The sequence below is a fragment of the Passer montanus genome, unplaced genomic scaffold, assembly GCF_014805655.1.
Source record: "Passer montanus isolate IOZ18808 unplaced genomic scaffold, ASM1480565v1 scaffold10, whole genome shotgun sequence".
Classification (NCBI taxonomy): Eukaryota; Metazoa; Chordata; class Aves; order Passeriformes; family Passeridae; genus Passer; species Passer montanus.
The window spans coordinates 10,110,452-10,137,535 of NW_024356505.1; the positions used below are offsets into that span (position 1 = coordinate 10,110,452).

The 27,084-nt window shown below is 40.9% G+C and overlaps 1 protein-coding gene across 4 annotated transcripts in view; it reads right to left on the reverse strand.

The window, feature by feature from the left end:
- The window catches only part of CREB5 (cAMP responsive element binding protein 5), a 261,523-nt gene that overhangs the window by 11,978 nt on the left and 222,461 nt on the right, over positions 1 to 27,084 (reverse strand). For all 4 annotated transcript variants that reach the window (XM_039707200.1, XM_039707191.1, XM_039707217.1 and 1 more), the window contains one exon: positions 2,467 to 2,790. In XM_039707200.1, coding sequence (XP_039563134.1) covers positions 2,467 to 2,790 — 324 coding nt within the window. The remainder of the gene's footprint in view (positions 1 to 2,466; positions 2,791 to 27,084) is intronic.

The following is a 27,084-nucleotide window of genomic DNA, read 5'->3' on the forward strand; positions in this document are numbered from 1 at the left end:
AAAACATAATGCCTTGGGCTCCTGTGTATCGAAATGGTAGCTGAAAAGCATGAAATTAATTCTAAAATTACAGAAGGGCACGGTGCAGAATAACAACAGTCTCGGCATGGGAGTATGCAGCTTACAGCAGCATGGACCATGCTGTCATTTGGCAGGTGGTTTGGAATGGAAGAATCTGGCTCAGAAGAATAAGGAGGTTAATAATTAGAAAATCGCACCATAAAATTAACGTCTGCTGGAGCAATCTGATCCCCAAAGAGGCCATTACCATGGGGACTATGGATGAGCTTTGAAAGTAATAACTATGTAGTTATTACTTAGCAAGCCCTTTTTTCCCCCCCTCCAATGCATCTGTTCAGAAATCACCATTGCCTTTGCACCAAAGGAACAGATGCACAGCAAGAGCTCTGCTGCCTGGGGAAGCCACTGACCCTGGGATTCCTACTCCATCACCCCTCTTTCCAATCCCTTTGGTGACATTACACCCATGGACAAGGTGAAGATCTCCTTGATCTCCCATGGGATCTGTTGCCTCCAGTGACATACTGTGCATGGCAAAGCTCATCTGACTGCACAGACCCTGCTCCAGAGACCATGTAGTCCTGGACACACAGTGACCACGACACAGTTGTGTGGCTGCCAGTCACTCCACCTACCCATGTGCCTGTATCTCTACTTGCTTGCCTGAGAGTCTTTTATGGTGCCAGCTAGCAGGGAATACAAAGCACAAAAAGTTGAAGCTGTCCTAACTGTGTAAGAAAGTCAAGGTCCCTAATCAAGTGGGAGGGCCATTGTCTCACTGATCTTGTCCTTAAAACTGTGAGGTTTGTTTCCCCATGGTTGCTGTTTTCCCCAGTAGTTTTCTCCTCATCTGTTTAAAGTGTGCATGTTTTGCAGCAGTGCTCCATACCATGGGATCTGATGCCCTCAATTGCATTAACATCTTTATCCTCTTAACCCCTCAGTGAAAGTTAAGTGGCTTCTGCCATCTCATCCATGGCGTCCTCAATTGGCTAAGCACAACTTTATCCTTACTCTCTCAGTGATCTCCAATGCAGCAATCAGGTTACTTTTGGTTTCTCTGATATGAGATGATGTCTTTTTATTGGAGTTTTTAAACAACTCCAAGGAAAATAACTCATTAACAGATGGGAAAATAATTGAATTCACAAAGTAAAAACTGAAGTAAACTTAGGAAAGCTCTGGACATCCTCTCACAGGGGAGTCTGCTGCTCTTACTTAGACTGTTTCTCTAAAGCTGACAATTCATTTTACATTAGCAAATACTTCAGGGAAATCCCATGTGCTTGCAGACTTTGCAGTAATAAAGCTAGATGTTAGTAAATAGTTAATGTTGTGGGACACTGGGATGCTAGCCAAATAGTCTCATTTTCTTTAATGTTTTCTAAGAGCTTGTCTGAAAGGTATTTGCAAGCAACACAATACTTCACAGATTGAACTTCTTATGGCTGGCATTCCTCTTTGTCCTCACATTCCATGCACTGCCTGTTTGTCTTCCTTAACATTGCTCTCCAGACCTGACATGTTACAGTAACTGCCTCCAGAGCTTTATTTTCTTGTGTGATCCTGATGCAGAAGCCTATCATCTTAACAATTAATAGAATTCCTCTTAAAAATGATTCTACTGAAGTTTGTGCTCACTAGCTCATTAGTTCAAGAAACATTCAGTTCAGATAACAAATTATCCAAATTGCTGAAGCCGATATACCTGGTCCAAAAAATTGAGTCCTCCATCTCATTCAGTGGAGACCTTCACTGACTTGTCACATGAACACAAGTCTAAATTGCCTTCTTTGTTTAAATCTCTCTCCTTGGACTGGCTTCATCCTCCTTCTCCTGCCACAACAAGCATCAAGTACTGGCTACACGAACAGCTAATCTTTCTCTCATACTATGCAGATGTCTGTCCTCTTCACAGGGTCTGGATAATTTAATCTTTTCCAAGCCAGTGTATCCTTACTTAGAACTACCTATATTATCTCCAGTCTTGAATACTGCCCCTGGCCACACACACACCAGTGCCATTTCATTTCACTAGAGACTTTGTTATGTATTTCTGCAGGTAAAACTCATACATCTTGTTAAATCTTGGCCTGAGAAGTTCAGGTTCAAGCACATTAAGCAACATTTATAATGTGCCAATCTCTGTAATAAACCTCATCCATAAAAGGATATGTGGCAATCTGCAGAGCTCAGAGCACGGAAAAGCCTTGGAGCTCCTTATAAAGTAAGAAATTACAAATGTCTAGTAAATTAGGCAGCAAAACAAGTTGTTGCTTCACTCCATTTTCTAAATAAAGTTTGAGCATCCCCATCACCATTAGCAGACATTTACTAGGAGCCCAAGGGGCTTGTGTCTAACAAGACATGCATGCAAGAAGAAACAATACTGAGCTCTCCACCCAAGAGCCAAACTCAGAGATGCAGTAGGACACGAAGGCCTACCTGTGCTTGTCCGCCCGAGTGCAGCGGTGGGTGCGGTGAGGTCTGGTGGTGTGCCGGGTGTGTGTGAAGGTGCGAGTGGGAGTGGTGGTGGGGATGGTTCTGCTGGTGATGAGGCTGAGGATGAGGATGGTGTGCCGGATGCTGGTGCTGATGTGGGTATGAATGATGAGGTGGCAGTGTCTGGTGCTGATGAGGATGTGAGTGCATATGATGGTGTGGTGTCTGGTCCTGTCGCGAGCTCATCATTTCCATCATGTGGCCCATGGTGTTCATATTCCCATTCGACATGGCGGCAGGATGATGAGTCAGTGCTGCCTTCAATCTCTGGAACAGAACAAGGCAGACAATTCAACATTCATTCATGGTGATCTGACCAATCAGAAATGCTGTCACAGAAATGGTGCCCTGTCTTGTGTTTTTTAGAGATTTATTTAGTTTTTTTCTTGCTATTCCCTTACTAAAAGGCATCTTACTTCAGTTTGAAAAAGAACATATTCTTGGGCTCTAATCTAGTTTTCCACTGCAAATATTTAAAGATTAAAATGTCTGAATTGAAATTTAACAGTTACACATTTCCTACTGTGCTTCTGAGGAAAAATAGCTACCTCTCTCTTTGGCCAACTCAGGAGAGTTACCTTCAACAAGCTTGAATTCTCACAACTTTTTAAAATGAAAGCCTGATTAAAATAGATGCAACAAAATGCTTTTTACAATGCAACAAATGTTTTTACTTCAGATATTATTTTAAAGACTCATTAGAAAATATATTGAATTGACGTGTTTTTCAAATTCTGGTATACTAGTACCCAACCTATTTTTTCATCATAAAGATGGGAAAATAATGAGGATGGCCTCAACCTGATCCTCCTTCTTTGCTGAAAAGTTCAAGTGTGTGTTGTCCTTTGCTAACCTCTGTTTTTTACACCACATGTCACTGTATTGGGCCCTGGAATCTGACCAGGGCAAAACTTCCTTAGTATCAATGGGATTTGTTCACATTTACTTGAAAACAGCTAAAGGCCAGTGGGAAAGGTTAAAATATTTTGGACTGCAGCATAGGACCTTTGTGTACAAGGGATATTGCGGAAATACAGAGTAAAAAAGTTCCCTTTTAGCACAATTACAGGGTCATCCCAAAGCTGTGAGCTGTACCAGCATACAGACACCTTGCTGGTGTCATCTGACCCTTGGACTACTGAAATCATTGGCCTCCTACAAGAGTGTGCCAAAGGTAGAGCCTCACAGATGCCAGCTAGGAGATGAGTTTCTTCCAAAGCCAAAGAAACCTTCACATCCATGGTTCTGCTTCTTGCTCAATAGAGAACATTATCTACAGGCAGCCACCCAAGACCTCTTTAACTCCTATATTTTCAAAGAAGTAAATTGATTTACTCTCACTAATGCAAGTAATTAGCAGAAAATGTTAAGATAAAAAAGAAAGGAAGGAGGTGTGTGGTATCACTTGATGCCAAACCAGCACAATTTGAATAACCCATCAACTACCTCGTATCCAGCCAGAGGATAGAATAGCAGAGAACTCATTTGTAGGAGATTTCACCATAGGACAGTCAGTAAAAAAAAAAGCAGTGGTAGGAGGCACAGAGGTGAGCCTTCCCCACTAGCAATATCTACCTGTTGGTCACAGGTGATTGTCAGAAGATCCTATAAGCCAATGTGACAAAAAATGCCAGCAGAGGAACAATGGCCAGACTGAACTGCATTTTGGTTCTGTCTTTAAAGCAAAAAGAGTGACTGCCAGGACTCTCAGAACCTACAGATGGGGATTGCAGTCTATTTTGTATTGAAATAACATCTGGTTGTTGCAACACTGCAATGCCACAGGTAAAGGCTTCTATGTTCAAAGCTGTTACTGTGTTGTGTTTGTACAACTGTTAGTGAGAAAGAAAAAATTCTTATGGGGAAAAAATAAAAGAAGAATAGAGGGAAAATAAAAGATTGTGGAAGGCAAAAGAAGTAACATTCACTTCAAAGTGTCATCCTCTAGTTTTTGTATCCACATGCCTTTTCAGACTTCATGAAGATCATTCTACTGAGACACTCTAGTAGATCTATTAATCTAAATTTGGTGACTTCTTTCACTAATGATCGATTGACTGACCAATACTTTTAAAAAAAAGAGAGATATTTGCAAAACTCATCAGTGAGTTTGCAAGAATGAAGTCTAGACTGATGTTTTTAAAGAAGTTTGCTTTAAAAAGTCTATCAGATCATAACTGCATGGCACATGTCCCATCCTGATGATGTTTTCAAAATTAGAGATCAAAGGTGACTGTGCCAGTGAGGTTAAGTACCTCCTTCTCTACCTCTGAAGTCAGAACAGAGGGCAATCTAATATCAATAGCAGTAACCCATCCTGGGCATCAAATAGAGAACTGGGAGAACTGGAGCCTTTAACTGTTTCCCAATTCAAGTGCTACCATGGTTACTTCAAGCAGCTCCTCACAATGCTCAGAATAACTGGTGTTACCCAAGAGTGTATTAGGAAAAATACAGGGAAAAAATGCATTAGTAAGTCCAATCTTTTTCTGCTTCATGTTTCTTCAAAACTCACTAAGATGTTTTTCATGGAGCTGAGCCACCATGCACATCTAAGACAAAGCACCAACAAAAGCTGTTGTAACTTTGTTTTCTGAATCTAAATGCAAAACAACCAAGATCTCACTAGCTAGCAGTTTTATGTGATGAGTACCTTACAAAATCTACCATGTCTATTTGTCAAAGACTTCTGAAACTGAGCTACAGTATGTCTTCTAAACTGTAGACTTTCAAAGTGGAAAAAAAAAGGGAAAAACTTAATCTGAGGATAAACATTTTTTTTTCAGCTGTAAAAACTGAGGCTTGCTAGTGTGGTCAACTTCAAGGAGAATAAATTATTTTGTTTTCTTTCTGTGGCCCCTCTACCACATCCATTTATTTGAGATAGCAAATCAAGAGAGACAGTGAGAGGTCTGACATGCAGCTGGTTTCAGTCAGTAGGGGTCATTTCCATTTGGTCTGTGTATTTTACAAGCTCCTTATTCACTGTTCCCAATGGGAGGGTGGGCCAGCTGCCCTGGATCCCAGTCCTGGTAAGAAACCAGCACTCTACATCATCCTGTCCCAGGGCAGCAACAGCCATTGCCTCCCTTTAACTCCATGCTTAGATCAGCTCTGCAGCAGTGAGAGTCCTGTTCATGCCCACATCTGGAGCAGCCTAAATCTTCCAATAACCAGTCACTGCTGCCAATCAGAAACATTCAGGGAACGATAAACTTTTTTTTTTTTTTTTTGTTTGGTCTTCAGTGAGATCAATTGTTTTCGATGTTTCAGTTAGAGCAGAGGGAGGGAAAATCACCAGAACTTAGTAAATTCTTTGCACTGAGTATGTGTAGTGCTTGAAGGGCAGGCTGCAGTTTTGTTATTGTTTCTTTCATGTGTGCTAATTGCAAGCAGCTGTTTTAGTTTAGTGTCAAATAAAATGTGATGGCATAAAAATTGAGCTTACTGGACTGACGACACCACCAAATCCCCTCTAGAATGAAATGGTAACCCAAGATCCAATTCTGTGGCTGTTCAGTTTTTTCAGGAACTGTGTGACTGACTCCACTAGAGCCCGTGGGGACCCGGGAGTTTGCAAATTGGGACTGAAACAGAAGACTAGCTACTCTGACCTGCTTTCACCTAAATCTGAAATATCTGCTAACTTCATACCAGTGATTTTTAGGGCACAATCCCTTTTTTCTCCCTTTTATAAGGCAATTTTAAAAAAGCCCCACCAAGCCAAGAGGAAATGGAGGTCCTCACCTTTCCTGACTTTTGGCCCTTACTGATTATTTTTATTATCTTACCAAAGTAACATAGTGGCCAACATCAGCTATAGCTGATTTTTACTTAGTCATGACATTTCAATAAATGACTGTGAGTGACACAGACAAGAGAAACCTTTCCTAGAAAACAGTCTGCTTTGCCTCTAATCAAGTGAATAAATAAAATTCCCTTTTGATCCTACAGGAAGTCAGAAGCTGACATATACTGTCATCTTGGATGCTGAGGAGGAAATGGAAACAGTGGACATTGGTGCTTCACAGGCATGAGCATTGTGTTCCCTGTAGAGAACAGGGAACTGTTCCTTGTGGCTATGGCCCTAACTGACACATTTACTCTGAAGCTACTCCACTGAATGCCATATGAAGGTAACACCTCAAGGAAGTTTTCCTTGTACCTGGAGTATTGGAGTTTTTTGGAAATGAAAGTTTTCACAGTGCTTCTTCCATCAAAAGACTGACATCATAGTGCAGTTAATTAGCTTGATACTTCCTTTTATCAACATAGATCCTAACTTATACACTGAACATCTTTGGACAAAACCCTAAATCTGCCAAAAATAGCCTTCAAGCATTTGAGATCCTGAATGAAAAACAGTATCAGCTTCCCTAACACTTGTGCTATTCTGGATCTTGCTGATTTCTAATTTTCCTCAATTATGACATGTATTTCAAAGTTGGCTTGGTTTTTGCCCTACCTTTCTTTCTCAAAAATTGTTAGTGAAAATCAGACAGCATTTTTTTCAGTTTGTTAAAAGAAAAAAAGACCAAAACCAACCTGTAAATTTGGAGGTTGCTTTTCCCACATTTAAAAATGCAAACAATTTTTGGGTTTCACACGTATATTAATACTTCTAATATTTAATTAATATTTATAATATTTATATAACATTATATTTAAAAGAGGGTATACATGTTATATGTAATAATCTGTATATGACTATAAAATACAACTTTCTTCCATTCATCTCTCAATTGAGAAATTGTGACAGTCTTCAATTTTACAGGTGCTCTGTGCTTGCATCAAACAATAAGCTATTATAACACCCAGCTGAATTTTAGGTCGGGACAGACATGGAATGCTGGTTTTGAATAGGATTGAATTGTTCCAAATAAGTATGCATTGCTGCACTCAGAAAAAAAGCTGTCTTCCCTTCTGGTCTGCATGCCCAAATCCCACTAAATTAGAAAGAGACAAGACCAGCTGCAGTATCCAGTTAATGTCTGGTATATTCTTATCAGGAGATTATATCAGACCCCGGAAGGCACATGAAATATGATCTCAAAGATATTTTCTTGCACTAGTGACTGTGATTCCAGTCCCTATAATACAAGGGTTTAATACGTTCCCCACAGGGGACAGAAAAGTCTAGAGAGGGGTGGGAAATCAGAAAGGATTACAGGCATCAAGCATCACCACACATCTGCAGTGCAGTAGCAACCTCAGAGTAATGATCTTGATTAGCCAAATTTCATGGCAAGCATACCACTGACTTCAATGTCACTAACATTGTTTTCTCCTCTCAGCAATAGTCAAGCTTTCCTGTTAACTCTAAGCATCATACCCAAAATGAATATACAGAGTTAAGCCAGTGACAGCTAAAGCTGTGAAGAGAACGTCACTCAGCGCATTTCAGAGCATCACACCAAATTTTATCCTTTCCTTTAGCTATGACTGCAACAAGAGAACTTAGCGTAAATGTCACCCAGGTCTTTTACAGTTGGCTGCTGACAAGCATTTCACAGTGTAAATAACAGAAACCACTCTTTGCAAATGTTCCACTCACATTCATAAAAGTAAATTGGAAGCGATTCATCTCCACTCAATAAGCGAACTGCAGATATTATGAGCACATTTCAGAGACTGGCAATTAGAAAGTCTCTGATGCCACATTAAATGCTTTCTCCTGCATTTCTTGTGCAGTAAAATACAGTCCTGCCTATTGACAGAAGGAGGAGTAAGATGTGTGAGAAGGACATGAAATCCAGAACTGAAGTGACACATTACACTAACGTAAAGAGAAAAGTGGGATACATTTAATTCACAACTTGCCAGTAAACAGTGCCAAATTGCTAATCTTCGAATTATTCTCAGGCTGTTTGGCAAATCTGAATTATACTTTCCCCTCTCTTTGTGCTTGCTTCCCCACTTAGTCGGATTTTGTAACAACATGAACAATGGATCGTCATCCGCCTTCAGTGCAGTTTAGCCTCTAATAAAAACAACAAATTTTCTCCCTTGTATTTCCAAATGCAAACTGAATTAAACTTCAGTGGAAAGCAGCAAGAATCAACTGCAAACAATCAAAGCAGCAATAAAACTAATAGACACCACAGTGCTCAAGGACGGGTCAGCTGCAAGAGCTGCTCCAGTGTTCCTGAGCTGGGGGCACAGGGAGCTCTGAGAAGCCACGCTGACATCAGCCCCAGTGACGGCCGACTCTCCGCATCACTGCCAGTTTTAAGTAATCCAATGCAGGTCAAAGCCAGGGTGGCCCAAGGGCATTCTGTCGGAACTGCCATCTTCTGGGGATGGCGTTTCATTGAGAACAGCCATGGCTCCAGGGACAGCAGAAAACATAAGTGAGTTTACATCCCAGCTCCACCCAGCAATTTCCTTCTGTTCATCTCAGAACACCTTGCAAAAGAGATAAGAACCAGTATCCTTGTGCAATGGACCAACTTTTTAAGGATTAGAAAAAAACTAAATTCTCTGTTCCTATTTTACATGCATTTTTAATGAACAAGAAAATTATAATCAATCCAGAAAATACACTGAAAGCATGGTTTATATTTCTCACCATATACTATTTCTTGCATGAATCATTTTTCAAATCAGTATTAAACAACTGGATTTGATTTGCACAGGAGTCAGGAAATGTAAAGTTCAAAAAATCAAACCCCTAATTCCCACCAAGTCTAAGTCAATCCCTCCATGTGTATCCATGACAAGGGATATTTAATTATGTAATCACACAAAAGACAGCAAAGTGATTTATTACTGGCAAATGGTGTCATATAATTTCAACACACAATACCAATGGAAGGATCCAAAAAATACAACCAACTTCTGACTGATTTCCCCACTGTGTGCCAGAGTCCAAAAGAAAAGCAGCTACTTAGCTGCTACCTACCCCTGGAGAGACCAGTTTCTGACAACAAAATTCCTGACACTTGGGGATTAATTACCTGCTTGCTGGCTTTGTCTGGGACAGACCTAATTGTCTTCATAGTACCCACTATGGGACTGTATTTTGGGTTTGTGCTGAACACAGAGTTGATAACACACTGCAACATTTTTGATATCTCTGAGCAGGGCTTGCACAGGGTCAAGGCCCTTTCTGCTTCTTGTCCTGCCCCACCAGCCAGCAGGATGGGGGTGCACAGGAAGCTGGGGGGGGACACAGCCAGGGCAGCTCATCCCATCTGACCAAAGCGATGTTCCATACCATCTGCTGTCCTGCTCAGGATATAAAGTGAGGGCAAGCAGAAGGAAGAGGGGGATGCTCAGAGTGATGATGTTTGTCTTCCCAAGTCACCCTTATGGTTGATGGGGCCCTGCTCTCCTGGAGATGGCTGAACACCTGCCTGCTCATGGAAGTGAATGAATTCCTTGTTTTCCTTTGCTTCTCTGTGACTTTTGCTTTACCTATTAAACTGTCTCTATCTCAATTAATGCATTTTCTCACCTCTATCCTTCTGAATCAATTCCCCATTCCACCAAGAGAAAGTGAGCTAGCAGCTTTGTGGGGCTGAGTTGCAAGCTATTAGCAGGCAGGCACATATCAAATCACCATTCTAGTTCTCCAAATAGCCAGTCTTTTCTTACTTAGTCCTGCAGGTTAATCTATGGGCTATTCCCATGCATGCTACACTGTTACCTGTGGAAAACACAGAAAAAAGAGGTAGCAATAAAATCACTCAGTATTAATCTCACCATCTAAGACACAATGAAAACTTGGGCTTAAGCGAACCTGAGTTTGTACTGCTCATCTTCATTATCTATTCTCTTAGATCCATTTTAAAGCTCATTCCCAAAGTGAGGCACCATAGATTCTTTCTTCACATTGGACATAAAGCACTTTTAGCAAAGTATCTGGCAGAGGTGTTGAAGCTCAGGTATTCCTCATGCCTACAAGCAAATGCTCTAAGTAAGTTTCTGAAATCATGTTTCCATGTTCCAGGACAATGCAAGTGGAAAGTGTTTGTACAGTGCTTGCATTGCTATATCTATATATATTTTTTGCCTGAGAACACAACGAACATTTATGATTTTATTTAATGAGAAAAGTGGGAATTGATTTCAGAGGAAGTTGGGGAATTTCCTATACAAGCCAAATATAGAGCAAATCCTCAAATCAGGGCACTCCAACACTGCAAGGAACATTGGGTTTGTGTATTTTAATCTGTACTCAGAGATCAGATGGGATTAGCACTGCAAAAATTTCTCCCTACAGAATACTGCTCTGAAGCCTTGAGACCCCTTAATATGTACTTCAGCTTTTTGATGACAATGCAAATTGCTTACTTTCCTTTTCACTCTCACGAGCATAAAACACACACCAAGAACACAAGAAGGGCAGGTTCAAAGCCTTTCCTGTCAGAAGATTTCTGAACTTTCATCACCCACCTCTCACTAAGGCTGATTATGATTAAGTCATTCATATTCAAAGAAAAATGCCATCCAAGTACATAAAACTTGGGGTTTTATTTTTTTTCCTTTCACTGGTGTGATTTTTGAATACTCGTTTTTCCTGGATTAAACCCAGCACGTTTAAAGGGCTACCAGCAAGCCAGAAATCGGATACGTGTGCACTTAAAAGTCCTTTGATTTCATCCCAGATGTGCAGTGCTCAAGGGCGTACACACACACACACACACACACACACAGAGCACAGAGGACACGATCTGGCCTGTAGATTTTGTTTCAAGATTATACCAACGAGACTCTGAAATGTAAAACTGAAGCCCTGACCACTTACAGCCATTAGAGATCCCAGGGCTCTCTGTGAAAGACTATTGATGTTCATTAGCCCCTTGGCCTGACTGGAGAATTCACTGCAGGTAATTAGACATTGTCTCATTACCACACAGTTTCAGGTGAAGTTTTTTTTCTTCTTCATTTCTAAAGGTAAGTGATTCCTGAAACGTTTTTAAAGTATTCATGGATTTTTTTTCCTGAAGAAATGACTAGAATATAAAGTACAGTACAAGTACATATAAAATGAGAGGGTACTTATGGAATATTTCACCTTTTTTTAAAGCTTTATTTCTTCATTTAACCCAAAAGAATGAAAATAGCATCTTAATTCAGCAGACAGCTTTCAATTATCTAGCTGTGAAAACAGAATGTCTAGTGGCTTTTTAAATACACGCACTCTGGTACAGCATGTAGTAGGTAGATACAAACCATAAAAAGTGTGAACAGGTTAGTGTCAATTTTCACTGTTATAAAATTAATATCATTTGTGCTGAGAGTTATATGAATGGATATCATGAATATTCAGCACGGAACACATTGGTGTTGATAAGTACCATCCTATTATGCCCCATGTAAGGTCTCTTATGCCCTTCCAGATTTTCCATGTTGTCCCCCTGAGTCCATCCCTTAAGCTGCTGCCTTCCACGGTGCCCCTTTTGTTCTCCACCTGCAATGCCATCCCCCTTTGTTCAAAGACAGCTCAAGTTGCTGCCTTGTTTTTCACCACTTCACATGTATCAGCTGCTTTCAAACACTGGTGTCTTGGGTCAGAAGCATTGGATTTCAAAGCCACTTGAGGCTCCAGGAGCAGCAACATCTCAAACCTTTACCAGATACCAGCTGCCTACTCTATCAGTGCCACAAGGCTTTTTAATACATTTTAGGATAGTTACAGTGTGAGACGAGAGAGAAAAAGAATGAAGCCTTCAACCATTCTTTTTTATTAGAGTTAGTGATTTACACTAACTAATGGGTTTTACTTTGTGTTTTGAAAGGGCTAGGAATGTATCCTCACACACTCCCCATGGTTCAGCTGACAAGCAATGGCTTAGTAAAATGCAATATATTAGCAGCTCCCTCTCTTGCCCTTGGTATGTTTACTCTTTGGCAATGCTGCTTTTGAGAGCAATGTGGCAGAGCAAACCAAAACAACCACCTCCCCAGCTAAGGGAATGATGCTGCCTGCTTGGTAAGCCATTGACCCAACCTGTCATTCCTGGACAGCTGGATTTGGCTTTCCCTTGGCATGTACCACAGGATACAGAGCAAATTTGCACAGGTCAGGGGCCTGGCTAGACCCACAGTCGCAGTGGCTGTCACACAAGCAGGATTTCCTTTCCAGCACCAAGTGACAGGTACAGTGTATCCTGCCTCGCCTCATTGTGGACTCTTCCTTGTTCCTCCTGCCAGTGGAAAGAGGGCATAAATAACCATCTAAGGCCAAATTCCTGGAGGAGGTGGCCTGTCTGGGGACAGATAGGAGGAGCATCCATGCAGCAACCTGCACTCTGAGGGAGGTAGAACCTCATGTGTTGGGTGAGCACCAACCTGGGAATGGGGTGATGCCAGAACCAGACACCTCCTCACCTACCCAAAGCAGCTGCCAGCATCCTGGGAGGAGAAAATTCCTGCACACCAGTTATCTGTCTGTGCTCACTGTCCTTCATAGCACAAATGAGTCTTCCGAAAAACATGAGAGGGATCCAGTTGCTGCTGCTATTACCCTATGTTCCTTTTAAAAATATTTCTTGTGTACTTCTATGGAGTGAGAGAGAAAGGCATAAATAGCGTCTTGTTTAACACATCTTCCTGTCTCCTCTCCCTGCCTTGCAGACAGCATTATACATCTTCCTGACACCACCATTGTCTGATTCATTTGACATATGCACCAGAAAAAAAAGTCATGTTCTGAACAAGAACATAACACTGTGATCTCATTCCCATCTCAGACTCTGCAGCACCTCCCATTTCTTGCTGTTTTAGAAAAAGGACTGAGAAGCTTTTCCAGCTTGCTTACTGGTAAAATTACAGGGATGTGGTAATGGGAAACCAGAGCAAGCAAAGGCACACAAGCATGTTGGAAATCAAGGTAATGCCACAGGAAGTTCAGTTATTTACATCCTACTTAAGAGTCTGAGGCAGCGAAATCTTTTTCCTCTCCTGTTACTTAGGAATATTGAGGAACACAGATATTTCCAAAAGGGAAGACCACTTTTGAGAGGTGATGGCAGGGACATTCTGACTGTATGAGAAAAATCACTGAGCCCTTCTGTCTCACCATTTTCCTCTCTTTTGAAACAAAAAAGTCTCTGGTATTACCCACATCTGTGATATCAAAGGTTACGATGAAGTTCCCCCTTTTGTCTGACATACCAACAAGTCAATGTGAGGCTGCCTCATGCCTTGTCTCATAGAATCATAGATCTGCAGAATCATGTGTGTTGGAAAGGACCTTCAAAGATTGTCTAGTTCATCCCCCTGCAATAAGCAAGGATGCCTACTATTTCTCTGAGCGTTTCACCTTTCTCATCATAAAGAATCTTCTTCAAATCTTCTTCCTGCTGTCTGGTCTAAATCTACCCTTTTTTACTTACTAGCTATCCTGTCGCAACTAGGCTCTGCTATGAAGTTTGTCCTGATCTTTCCTGTAGGCCCCCTTTAAGTACAGGAAGGCCACAATAAAGTCTGCCCAGAGCCGCCTCTTCTCCAGGCTGGACAGCCGCTCATCTCTCAGCCTGTCTTCGTAGGACAGGTACTCCAGCTCCCTCATCATCTTTGTGTCCTTTGTCTGGACTGACTTCAACAGGCCCATGTCTTTCCTTGTGCTGAGCAACTCAGAGGTGCATGCAGTGCTCCAGGTGGGGCCTCATGAGAGTAGAGCAGAGGGACAGAATTCTGTCCCTCAACCTGCTGGCCACACTGCTTTGGATGCAACCCAGGATACAGCTGTGGCCAGTTTACATTGCTGGGTCACGTCCATTTATTTTTTTTTCACCAATATCCCAAAGTCCTTCTCTCAATCTCTTCACCCCCCAGCCTGTGTCGATGCTGAGAGTTGCCCCAACCCAGTTACATGACCTTCACTTGGCCTTGTTGAAGTGAGGCTCCCATAGGCCCACTTCTCAAGTGAGTCCAGAGTCCCTCTGGGTGGCATCCCATCCATTGGGGGCATCAACTGCACCACTCAGCCTGGTGCCATCTGCAAACCTGAAAGTGCACTTGACCCCTCTGTCTGTGACAGTGATGAAGATATTAAACAACAACCCTTCCTGCTTGATTGCAGTCCTCATTGCCCCTCATGTGCAGCCTTTGTCTGAGCCACAGGAGGTCACAACTGAGAGCTGGCTGTGTGCTGGCAGCTGAGACGCAGGCGGTATTGCCCCAAAACTGTGCCTCTGTTCCTCTTTCCCAGTGAGCTGCAGGAACGTCTGCTCTGCCTGCAGTCTTAATGACCCATTAGCAGCCTGGCCAAATGAGTGAACCTCTCACTGCTACTTCTCTTTGGAGTTCTGCCAAAGGACAAAAGGCCAGGGGCAAGGAGGGTTGAAACAAACCAAATCAGGTACTTGGGTGGACAGGGGAAGGGGAAAAGTGGGAGAAGAATTGGAGAGGAAATGTCGAGGCAGCTATTTTTTTTTTCATTTTTTCCCTGCAGTTAAAGCATTGACAGATAATTTATCACACATTTTGATGGTGCTCCAGCTGGCAGGGAAAAGAGCTATCTGTTTATTAATTCAATTAGCCTGCTTATTTATCAGTGGAGGGTGAGAAGGTGCAGTCACAGGCCAAACTGTGCCAGTCTCAGACCGCCTGCGGTCGGGCTGAGAGGATGACTCGGAGTGGGAACATCCTGCCCCCACTGCTCTGGCCGGTGTGCTCATCACTGCACTATCTCAGGCCTTCTGAGGTAAGGAGAGAAAAAAAATTAAAATAAAGATCTAACAGCACACATTATGCACACCAGTGAATGTCCAAAGCAGGCTTACAGTCAGTCCCACAGCTTTGATGCCATGAGTTCCATGCCCTAAAAGTATTGGTTATGTTTGACATTCTGCCCAGAACTGAATTCTTTACTTAATTAGAACATTTGAATACACTTTGAATTTTGAATTCAATGGGGAGAATGTTCAAACCAACACATTAATACAGCACAGGGTTGCTGGAAGGGGTAGGAGTGGGCAAGGAGTGTGCTGCCCAGGTACCCACCAATACTTGTCACCTTTGAGAAAGGGATATTTGTGGAGGAGGAAGAAAATGTGGGGGGAAAAAAGGCTGACTTTGGAATGGCAGAGAAATGCCCTGAAGAGAAATGCCTAGGAGGCCTGGAAGAGTGGTGAGGCCACTTCTTCATTCTGCTTATCTAGGACTATGAGTTTTCTTTGCCACTTGTTAAAAAGTCTCAGACTTCTGACTGTTGAAGCTCCAAATTCAGAAACTGTTGTGCAAAATGCTGCTTAGAGTTGTCTGAGCTGAAGTGTTTCTAAAAACACAAGATATGTGGGAAGTCCATGGTGCTGGAGTGCGATTGCCCTATAGCAAAAAATATGCTCTGATCCTAGAACATGCAGACCATCATTTCTATGTGATTCCAATGCTGTCACAAACAGTGGTTATTTTTCTCTCACTTCTTTTTCTGTCGTACATAAACACAGCTGCAATATAGATGTACTGGCTTCCAGTTTTTATGTGTCTATATAAAAGGAACATACAGCTTCCCATTCATACAAGTAAGTCCTGCAATGCTTTGACTTAAAAATGAGACCACTGACAAGGACAGAAGGGTCTCCTTCAGATAAGACTAGGACACACATTCTCTCAAATGCTCTTTCATTGCTCTTCTCATTTTGCTCCTGCACCACCAGATGTTTAAAGAAAATCAGCATTTTTAAATTTTTTTCTTCAAGTTTCTTTAGACTTGTTCCTCTGCCTTCTGAACTCTTGCAGGGTATTTCAAGGCAGGACACCATATCCAATCAGGATGGCAGTGAATGTTTCCACTGCACATAAGTTCAAAGGAGCCTCTAAAAAAAAGGTTCTCTATAAATACATCTCCTCTGCCCCTCAGTTTCACAGCCAAGTTTGCCTTTTACTTCTCCTGGCTGATGATTAGTTTAATATTCTGAACCAAGATCCTGCTTGACAGATGATCCCACTACCACTGATAGTTTAGACCACCTATCAACATTTTATAAATTCTTAATTTTCTCACTGCAGCCATATTGAACAGTTTCGTGCAAATGAGGCTTATAATTACCCAGATAAATCAGTCCAAAGCAGTATTTCTTAGGATCTTTCTCAATTTTCTCCCTGGAGGATAGGATCCCATCTGCTTTGCTACATTCAGGCTAATTGAAGGGCACTGACTTTTCCAAATGGATTCATTAATTACTCTCGCCAGATTCTCTGAGGGGTTCCTCATTCAATGGGTGACACTTGTGCTGTGCTACACCATCCACCCATGTTTAGCAATGTAGCTCTGACTCTCAGCTAGGAGCTAAAGCATTTGCAGATGCTTTGGCAGGAGTGGTTCTGGCCTTTAACTGTACAGTGTTACAAAACAAATGTAATTCTGCTTCTCCTTTGCTTCTAATTTAATATGCATTCAGAATCTATAAATATTGTAACCATGACTGTTTCAATATGTTTTACTCCTTGCCATCATAAATATAAGCAACTGCCCCAAAGACAAAACCAGAAGTTTACAGGTATTGCATTGCCAACAGCAGAAAGAGAAATACCAGATTTTCTGCAATACGGCATTTGCTGCCGTATTGCAGAAAATCTGGTATGTGTAGCAGCATAATGTGAAATTAAACCATTACATTTAAATACAAAGCTGTTCCGTATAATTCTGAGCCTTCATTGATTTTATTTAGTACAGCAGCAGCCTGGGTTTTCAATAAACTCACATGTAATCATATTACTCACTCAAACACCAAAGGAAAATAAAGACCCATCCAGCAAAGGCCTGATTTAGGAGAGGATGACCACCGCCTAGATGGTGGCCATCTTCAGATAGGAGCAGGCAGAAGGGAACCTGCCAGCACTCATGGAGTCTGACTCTGCTGGAAGCTGTATCAGTGTTCCTCCATAGCAGGCACAATTTCACACTACTTAAAATATTTTATATATCCAAGCGCTGGGTTGGTTAATTCAGGTCTGTGAGGCAACTGGCCTGGGAGTTGGTGACACAATCTGCTGTGATTGAACACAAGCCTTCATGCTTTCCAGGAATCCTAAAGCATTTTGTAAACATCAGACCCAACTGTGGAAGTTGCCAGGCGTCTCTGCATAGGTCCACGCTGCTGCACCTCACAGTGCTTTGAAGGTGAAGGCAGTGTCCCTGGATGTGGTGGGACACCCACTTTACACATCACTGAACTAAATATCAGAGAAACCCTTAGTGGCAGAGCCGGAACCACGGTCCAGGAGCAGACTTTCTTACAAACAGGCAACAGTACTGCTCCTTTTAGCTCTTCCCTGCCAATGGAATTGCAAGTCTCCAGGATGCAAAAAGAGTCAATCTTTGTGTGTCTTACTACAGGCAGTAACTTAAATCTAGGAACAGAAAATAGAAAAATTGTAGATATATATTTTAGCTTTAACTAGGTGGCTACTTTGAGCAGTCAGTATCATGCAAACAAAAATCTAACGCTATAACTCATCTAACAAATCAGTGGATGTATAACTCTTCTCATGTAATGTGTCAAAGACAGAATTATTCAGATAAACAGATCATGTACATAAGGTTGTAGGTATAAAAACAGGGGTGTATGTAGGGATGTACTTTGTTCTACAATTTAATAAGTTATTTCTCTTCTCTGACATCCTCTTAGCTCAGCAGTTGTGCTTCCCCAAAGCTCTCAACAAGATGCACTTGATAAGGAAGCTTTTTTTTTTGACAGAAAAGTTCTTTCTCACAATTTTCTCCTCTGATTCACAGCTTATCTTTTCTACATGAGGTAGCCCCACTCAGCAGCTAAAAAATTCACTCCTTCACTGGCCGGTACAGCAAAGCAATGCACCTTCAAAGAGAACATCTGAAGCAACTCTGTCATCACTTGGCAGGCCAGTGATTCCAAATTTGAGTGACTGGCTATTTTTTTTTTTTTTGGTCTCATTTTATTTACCTCTCATCTCTCTCTGGTTTGTAAACAACTATTCAGTGGTCAAAAAACAATTCACAAATTGTTCACCAAAACAAGTAAAGCTAAGCAAGAAGGCCATATTTTTTGCTGCTTATTTCATTTTTTTCTGCATGGCTAGTGCTGGCAGACACAATGCAGCGGACAGGCAGGCAGGTGGGCAGGCAGACAGCCCCCTTCCCCTGCCCTCCCCTGCCAGCTGGATGGTGGCTGCAGGGCAGCTACACTGCTCCATGTCATCTGAGAACCTGGACACGTCAGTCCACCCGAGTCCATGCCAGCACTGTCGGCTAGCACCACATCTGGTTGTGTTTGAGTTCTCAGAAGGCAGCCAGGGATATTTTTGTTTAGGTTTATACATTTTATCACCTTTATGACAATGAAAATCTATAGCTTGAATACTTGGTCCAAAGGGACCTGGGTGTCCAGGACCTATGAATCATAAGGAACGTTTTTCAGGGAAAAGGACACTCAGTGTGTTTTGCAATGTAAGAGATCAGTCTAGACATTACCAAGTTTTAAAAAACAATGTCGAAAGCAGCCCACTAAAATTTTTCTGAATTATTAAAAAAAAAAAATTCAAAACCGGCTCCACACGCTCAAAGGAACTTGGTTACCAGCCCAAGACACTGAGCTAGTCTGGGCCCTAGCTGTGGCACTGCTACACCTTTTTAATCTGGAGCTGAGGAATATGACATATTATATACACCAGTGAATTGTAAAGTAGTTAATTTTCTGGGCAGCTGACAGAAGTGATGGCCCCACTCCTTACAAATGCCTCACCTTCCCTCTTCTCCCCCAGCTCTCCTCCCTCCCTGCTCCAGAAATGCCTCAGACCACAACATCCATCAAGTCACATACACTGTTTTACACAGAGCTTCACAGGACATCAGGCAGGGCTTCATGTTTGCTCTGTATTTCAGTATTACAGTTTGGCCCTGCACAGTTCTGAATCAGACCATAGAATTATTTCTTATCACAAGCCCTTTTCTGTTGCTGATGCTTGAAGAACTATTGCTATTATTTTTCTCATTGCATTCGAGGTGGAAGAGAAAATGTAACGGGATATAGTAGCAGTTAAAACTGCCTGCAAGATGTTTTACATTTTTCCAATTCTTTCCCATCAATTTTATCAGGAATTTTTCCCATTAGAACAGCATTCTGAAATATTTTAGTAAGATTAAGAGACAAGCTCACTCATGTAGTATTTTCATTTTTTTAAAGGAAGGTCCTATATCATTTCACCAGTCTTTCAAAGCCCATGCTTTGAAAAGGATATTTTTCTCCATTGTCTTCTTTTGACTGAAAACCATGGAGGCATAGATGAATGTGTTTTTCTGATCTTAAAATCACTGTATTTTAAGTAAGAAGCTATATGATTGAGAGCAACATGCATCAAACAGGATTTCCCCACAAAAGTAAATAATGGTTTATTTTACAAGTGTTTCATAAATTGGTAAATGCTTGGGTGGACCAAATAATATCCACTTAAACTAGACAAATAGTATTTTAAACTGGAATTAGACAAATCTCAGCAGCTGCTTGCAGAAGGTATTATTATTATTACTGTTTACCACGTTGATATAAAAATAAAACTCATCTATACTAGACATACTGTGATTTATTTTTCTTTGGTCTCTTCCTCCTTTTGATTCTGGGGGTTTAAATGACTGGAAAATAAGTAAGAGTATACTTTGAAGTAACAATATCTTCACCAGGCAGCCAGTTTCACAGCCTGTCTGAAGTGCAGCATCTGACATGAATCCTACTTTCTTCAAGATTTGTTTCTCTCACACTGTGGCAAAATAAGATAAATTAAATATACCACAGGAGAGATACTGGAAGAATTCACTTCACGTATGCAGTTGTTGCCGTGGGACAGCTGAGTAAACAGCTTGCAAAAGTCTGTTTGAAGACTGCCAGCTAGTTACACCCATAATTTGATCTCTATTAACAAAAACAACTCAAACTGTCGCAATACCCCAAGTTGATTGCTGAGCATCTACATTATACAGTGTTGCTTGAGTAACCCTCTGCAGCAGCAGGGGCCGTGTTTTGATACCCATTCAATACTTCCCACCTTACTGAGTAGTAGAACATCCACCAAAACCAGAAAATGCATAGGAAAAGCCACAGAGAGGTTTTGGCAATATTATTCCATGACTGACAGAAAAATAGTTGTGTAATACTGTTCAACTCAGTGAGTCAGAATAACAAGTCTAATAAATATGTCCTTCTGAGCTGGATATAGAACAATTCAGGGAGTGAGAGTGATCTGGGGGAGGGGGAAAATCCAGAGTAACAGTTTTGCAAATAATGCCATGGTCATGTACAAATAGCTGGTGTTTCTGATTGACGCTCAGCATCACAAAGTCAACAACGATACCTGCACTGACTTACTAAACTTCAAAGTGATGTGCTGACAAAAAACATAAGACTGCTTGGGCTGACAGCAGAATTAGAATGGAAAACAACATCTTGCTGGTGACCCTCTTTCTAGAAATCTGGGAGTCCTGGCTGAGACTATCCAGGTGATTTACTCCACACTAATGTGAGGGTAAAACCATCCAAAAAAGCTTGTATGAAAACTCCATCGATTCACACCATATTTCAAATTTAGGCCTGTTGATTCTGTTTGATTAAAAAAAGGCTTCACTAATGCAACATCACACTAATTTATAAAAATAGAAATTTAGACTGAGGGAATCCAAAATTTTGTTTGTGGAAACAATATGATGGCTACTGTGCAACAGAGCAAAACATACATGTACTGCAATATTTTTAGGCGTGTTATTACATTTAAGTCCATGTTGTGTTAGAATACATTAATATTCACTACTGTCCTTTGTAACACATAAAAAAACTCTGGAACTGAAAATATCACATGATGGGAATCCCCATTTTCAGTGTTGGTTAACACATCAACAGCAAAAGTAATCCGTACCTTCATAAAATCGGAATGACCATCACTCACAATATTTGTAGCAATTTCCTGTTCTTTTGATGAATTGCCATTATAAAAATACATTTTTTTTAATCTTATTGAGTTTGATGAAGTTTTTAACTGCAAAAGGCCTGGCAAGACAGATGAAGACTTCAGAAAAAGATTTAAAAATTATGCATTCAAAGAAACATGCTCCCTCCTGTTCAAATTTTTCTTTCCACATTGTCTTAACATATTAAGAAATCTTAGCACATTAAACAGAAATTGTGCAATAATTTTAGAGATTAATGGCAAGAGTGGGAGAAGACAATGACTTTTCTCTGAGAAATTATCTGGAGGCACTTTGCCTCCAGTCTCCAATTAAAAAGAAACCACAGAACACCTTTTATCTTCCTCTGTTTCAATTTCTTCCTCAAAATACTGTGCTAAAGCAGTATCCTGAAAAAAACAACCCAACCCAAATCTAACACTCCCCCACCCCCCAGGAATGAACAAGATAACATAAGGAATCTGGGTAAGAGGCTTTTCAAAGTACACAGAGTTTGAGTATGATTGTGCTTACTTCACAAAAGCTATGCCTGTGTGCATTACTCTGAATTCTATAGCCTATGTGCAAGAGGTGTGGCAAGCTGAACAGAATTATGCATGCCCCTTGGTGTGTCACTGCCACCAAAGCCAAATTTTCCAGCTAGGTTATGGCTCTTCAATACAGACGACTGGCACAAGCCCAATACAAAGTGCCAGCCAGCATCCCAGAAATTCCACTGCTCATATGAGTGCTGTGACACAGAATTTATACACATTTTGCAGGTCACCTTGCACATTGCTCTGATGTGGTTTTGCATCAGCATTAGAAGTACAGTATTGTCTAAACAACAGATAGGATATGAGATTGCAAATGATCATAGTGGCATTTAGGATGGTGAAGGAGAGTGTTTTGTTGAATTTTTGTTGTCAGTGATTGCACACACAGATTGCAGATGTGAATTGCTGCATATGCATCTGACAGTAGTTGAAGTGAGTCTTTTCCTTCATGCTGGACCCAAGACTGTGCATTTGTGCTCACACCCATGTCTGTGTGTGCACCTTTTTCACTGTACTCCCTTTCATTTGCCCCCTTGTAAAACTCTCCCGTGCACACCTGTTCAGGCCCTCACAGGTCCTTGGGCACAGCTGCCACCACCCCAGCATCTCACTCTGCAGCTCCTGCAAAGCAGCTCAAGGTCACTAGGTGGACAGCAAACTGCAAGCACAGTGTGTTATTGCTACCATGGCATTTCAAGTGGAAATATCTGCGAGGTTCTTCACAAACCCAGAATTTCCATAAGGTTCACTTCCAAGTGAGTATAGAGTATACGGATGGAGAATGAAAACAACGGGGGCGCTTGGTAACGTTTATAGTTGTGAAGGCAGCAGCTGAGTGAGAGCTCAAAGAGTTGGCACAGGATGTCCTCCTCCTCCAGCATAGCAAGGAAAAGACATTACTGGAACCGGGGGGAGAAGTGGGGGATCTAACACTGTGGAGGAGCTCAGTGCTTGAAGAGTTACAAACATGCCGCCCATCAAGGGTAGGACTCTGCTCTTGGAAACAGGGACTGCAGTGAATGAAATCATTAACCAAAGTTACAAAATATGGAAAATAAGGCACCAAAAAGCTGTGAGCCACCCACTCAAACCCATATGTGAAAGTATAAATCAAGCACTAACTGCCCAGCAAACTGGCAGTTGGCACTATAACATTACATGGAGTGCCAGCTAAAGGTTTCCTTCTATGTTTGGGGGTAGCTTGGTTTTTAAGGCCTTTGCCACAAAAGAGATTAATTAAAAATACAAGTATGCATTTTAACGTACATGTAAAATACGTATTACATGTTTTCATGTAAAAATACATGTACATATTTTTACTGAATTTAGAAGCAGAGATCAAGAACAAAGAAACTCTGAGACAGTACCAACACTACTCTACATCTTTCGGCTCCCACCACTGATTTCTTGTAAAACCCTGGTGAAGAAACTAAAGGGAATTGACTCCACCATCTCTGCCAAATCTGTCATTTCAACAGGAAGCACTTTCTACCATGCAGTAATAAATGTTTCTTGCTGGCGAATTCACTTTTTTACCACTACTAGGGTCTCACCAGGACTGCCAGCAGAAACCTTCACCAAACTTTTAAGACAGCCTTTTATAACATCTACATAGTTTCTTCTATTGTAACAGTACTAAACTAGCAAAAACCTTTTAAGTCCACTCTTTCCCAGTCATTGGTGAACTTTAATGAGATTTGTGGTCCAAAAGGCAAGTTTTTTTCTGAATTTCCTACTGAATATATTGGCAAAACAACAGCTGTCGTACCGTGCTAAGACTGTCTCCCACCCACCCCCTGCTCTGGCACAGCTTGCTTGGGTGTGTTGATTCATCCGCAGGAGAAGGGGAAAGCACTGGACCCACTGGCTGGAGCGCGTAGGAAGGAGGCGCGTCTGCCAGCAAATCTCTAGACTTTGATCACTCCTGCTTATTTGCCTCTGTCTCCCTGCCGCACTCATTTTACCTACAGTCATCCCACCTTGGCAAGGATGTTTGCAAAAGCTAATAAGCCAAGCGTAGTCAAGCCTAGTTAGTATAGAGATGGGAAACCTCCAAGGAAAACCTAGCTACCACAGGAAGGCATCCAGCTGGCACATGGCTTTCTCTTTTAGCAAAAACAGTCACCCAGCATTGCGCAGTAGGTGAGGGGTGGCAGAAATTTACTGGTGGAAAGCACTTTTTCCTCTCTTCTTTCAAACAGAAGCCTGGGTCACTTATAATAACTGAAGGGATGTAAGAATTTACCTAGAATTGTTACGTGAAAAGAGATATCTGGAATATTCATATTCTACCTCCTTAAAGTTATGTCCGCAAATCTAAAAGACACATCCCCCTTTTCTGTTTGAAGTTATTGAGAGGTTTTGATTCTCTAAGAAGCTACAACGGTGTACCTCAAAACATTTTAGTATAAAAAACCATTCAAGCTTACTAAAGGCTTTGACAAGAAATACAACACATCTAACTCTCTTTGCTTCTCACACAGTCATTTGGACCCACGTAAAGCGCAACATCCCACCACCTGAGCAATGAAGACAACGTCTTACCTAAGTGTAAAAAGTAAATGCCAAATGCCTGCAGGGTAAAACCCAGTATGTCCTGGAGCAGTGCTACTCAACTGGTGGTCAACAACAGAAGGTGGTCTCTGAAATGTGTGGAAATTCCTGCACACCTTACTATGCAGCTCAGAGGTCACTCTCTAAAGGCAGGGTTCTAGCTGGGAGTGAGTGTCCTATTTGTGTTAGTGTCTAATTAACATGTTGGTAATTAGAGCAAAACAAAATTATGACTTCACAAAGTAATATTCAGTTGACAATAAGTGCTGCATAGCTCATCTATCACAACAGTGCCACCCCTGCTTTCCCTGCCCAATGTCTAAACAACACTGGGATGCAACGTTATCTGTGGAGTTTGTTTGCAACAGCGAGATGCCCTGCCGGTTTTAAAGATGTGAAGGAACACTGCTTTACAGAAACATTCATGCTTTAGGAAAAGTTTGTGTTCCTGGTTCATACTTTCAGTATTAATATCTCCCATTTTATGATATTTTTACCTCTGGGTTTCTGTTCTACCACCCACAGTCACTGTAATTTCCTATTACTTCAGCATCCGCCCACAGATTCTCCAAACAATTTATTGGGCTCTTCAGGCACTATGACAATTCTGATACATAATAATTACATTACTATACATTTGCATACCCATTCTACCTTCTCTAGCAACTGCTGAAGTGAGGCACTGACAAATTAGAGCTTTACCAAGAGAGCCACATGGTGACCAACCAAGGAGGCTACTTTAGTCCTGGTGGTGCAGAGGGGATGTGGAAAAGCCCAGCACTGTTATCACTGCACCCTTTTTTATTTCCATCTAAGTGGGAAACATTTAATTTTCAGCATGACTCAGGATCCCACTTTTTGATAGAAATGAGTCTTTAATTTTGGGGGTTTTCCTAATCAAAACTATGGAACAGCTACTTTTCACCCAATTTGTTCAACATCATATGAAAGTATTTGCAACTGCAAGCAAAGCATTAAAAATATCAGGAAGATTAGGAAGGACCATGAACAGCCTAGCAGGATAGTGACCTGACAGCTGATGTTTAATCAGGACTGGATGGAGCAGTAAATTAACAAAACCTGCCACTTCAAAACAATCAAAACCAAACATGTCCCAAGGCTCAGAATTCAAACTGTGAAGGAAAGAGAGTGACAGAGAAAGCAACCCTTCCCTGCAACTGTTCTGAGAGTTTTTGTGATGGAATATTGCAAACCTTAACACACAGTGTACCAAAGCTACATTATTGAAAACATCCCAGCTTGCTGAGTGTACTACTGTATGTGATGTTTATAGCAACTACATATTCCTGAGGATTTCTCAAAATAATTTATTACAGGGATTACAGACCTACTATCAATAAACTTCCTAATTAATATGTCTTAGACAGTCCATTCCCCTTCAGTCTCATACAGAGAAGTGCTAAATTTGGGAATGATAATGATATTATCACTGTTGCTGTGTAGTAACGGGGAAATTCTGACTTTTACAGATCTCAGATTGTTAAAAATCTTTTGAGTAATTAAAATTAATGTGGGAATTTCTGCTAGACTGCTTAAGAAATACAGAAGCTCATTGCTAACACTGCTCATTCTGATGATAAGTTAAAAATTTGCTGAGGACATCAGAGCTTGAGAAAAGGCAAAAAAAAATTTAAAGGAACAGTTCTCTTTTTTTTTTTTCTGTGGCAGATGCACAGCCTGTCATGGGCTGGGACACTCACATGTAATATTTTTTATAGGCTACAATTTTAATTTATCTTTTAAAAAGAATTACAGCTAGGATCTCGGTTAGAAGAAAAACTTTAATCATAACAAGAAAAAAATGAATAGAAACTGTACTTTTACTGAGTGATACTGCAAGGTTATTTAAAAAATCTTTTTACTGGTAAATGTTGTTGGTTTTAGCAAAATCTTCCCATTTTAGGAGAAACTAATCTAATCACATTAAGCAGAACCACAAAAAAAACCCCAAACAAACACCCCCCCCAAAACAAACAAACAAACAAACAAACAAACAAACAAAAAATAAAAACCACAAACAAAAAATAAATCAAAAAAACCAAAACCAAACCAACCAAAAAACCCCACAAAAAATACCACCACTGCTTTTTAAAAAATTTGGTGTTTCTTGGTAAGATTTACCCTTGCAAAAATTACTTGATCCAATTTTTAAATTTGGGATAATTCACTTGGAAACAGTGACCTGTTTCTGCTTCTATCCAATCAAGGAAAAAAATTCCCAGTAGGGCAGGGGTTGAACCATTTTACTTTTAAGTTTATTTTTCCTTGTTGTATTTAATGTTCTAACCAGACGTCCTACAAAATAAACTACAACAAGCTTGTCTGGACATTTAATAAGGGCCAGATTCCGCAACCACCAGTAAATTTAGCATTTAATGGGCATAATTCATTGGCCCAATTTTGGAAAAAGAAAGAGACATATTCAGGGAAAGATATTACATGCAGAGATATCTCAGAGAAGTGTACATCAATTTTCATTTATACAGTTTCATTCTTAGGTGTGATAACTTTATTGTGTAGAGACTTGCACCATTTCAACCTAAGAACTGTTTTTAAATATTTCCA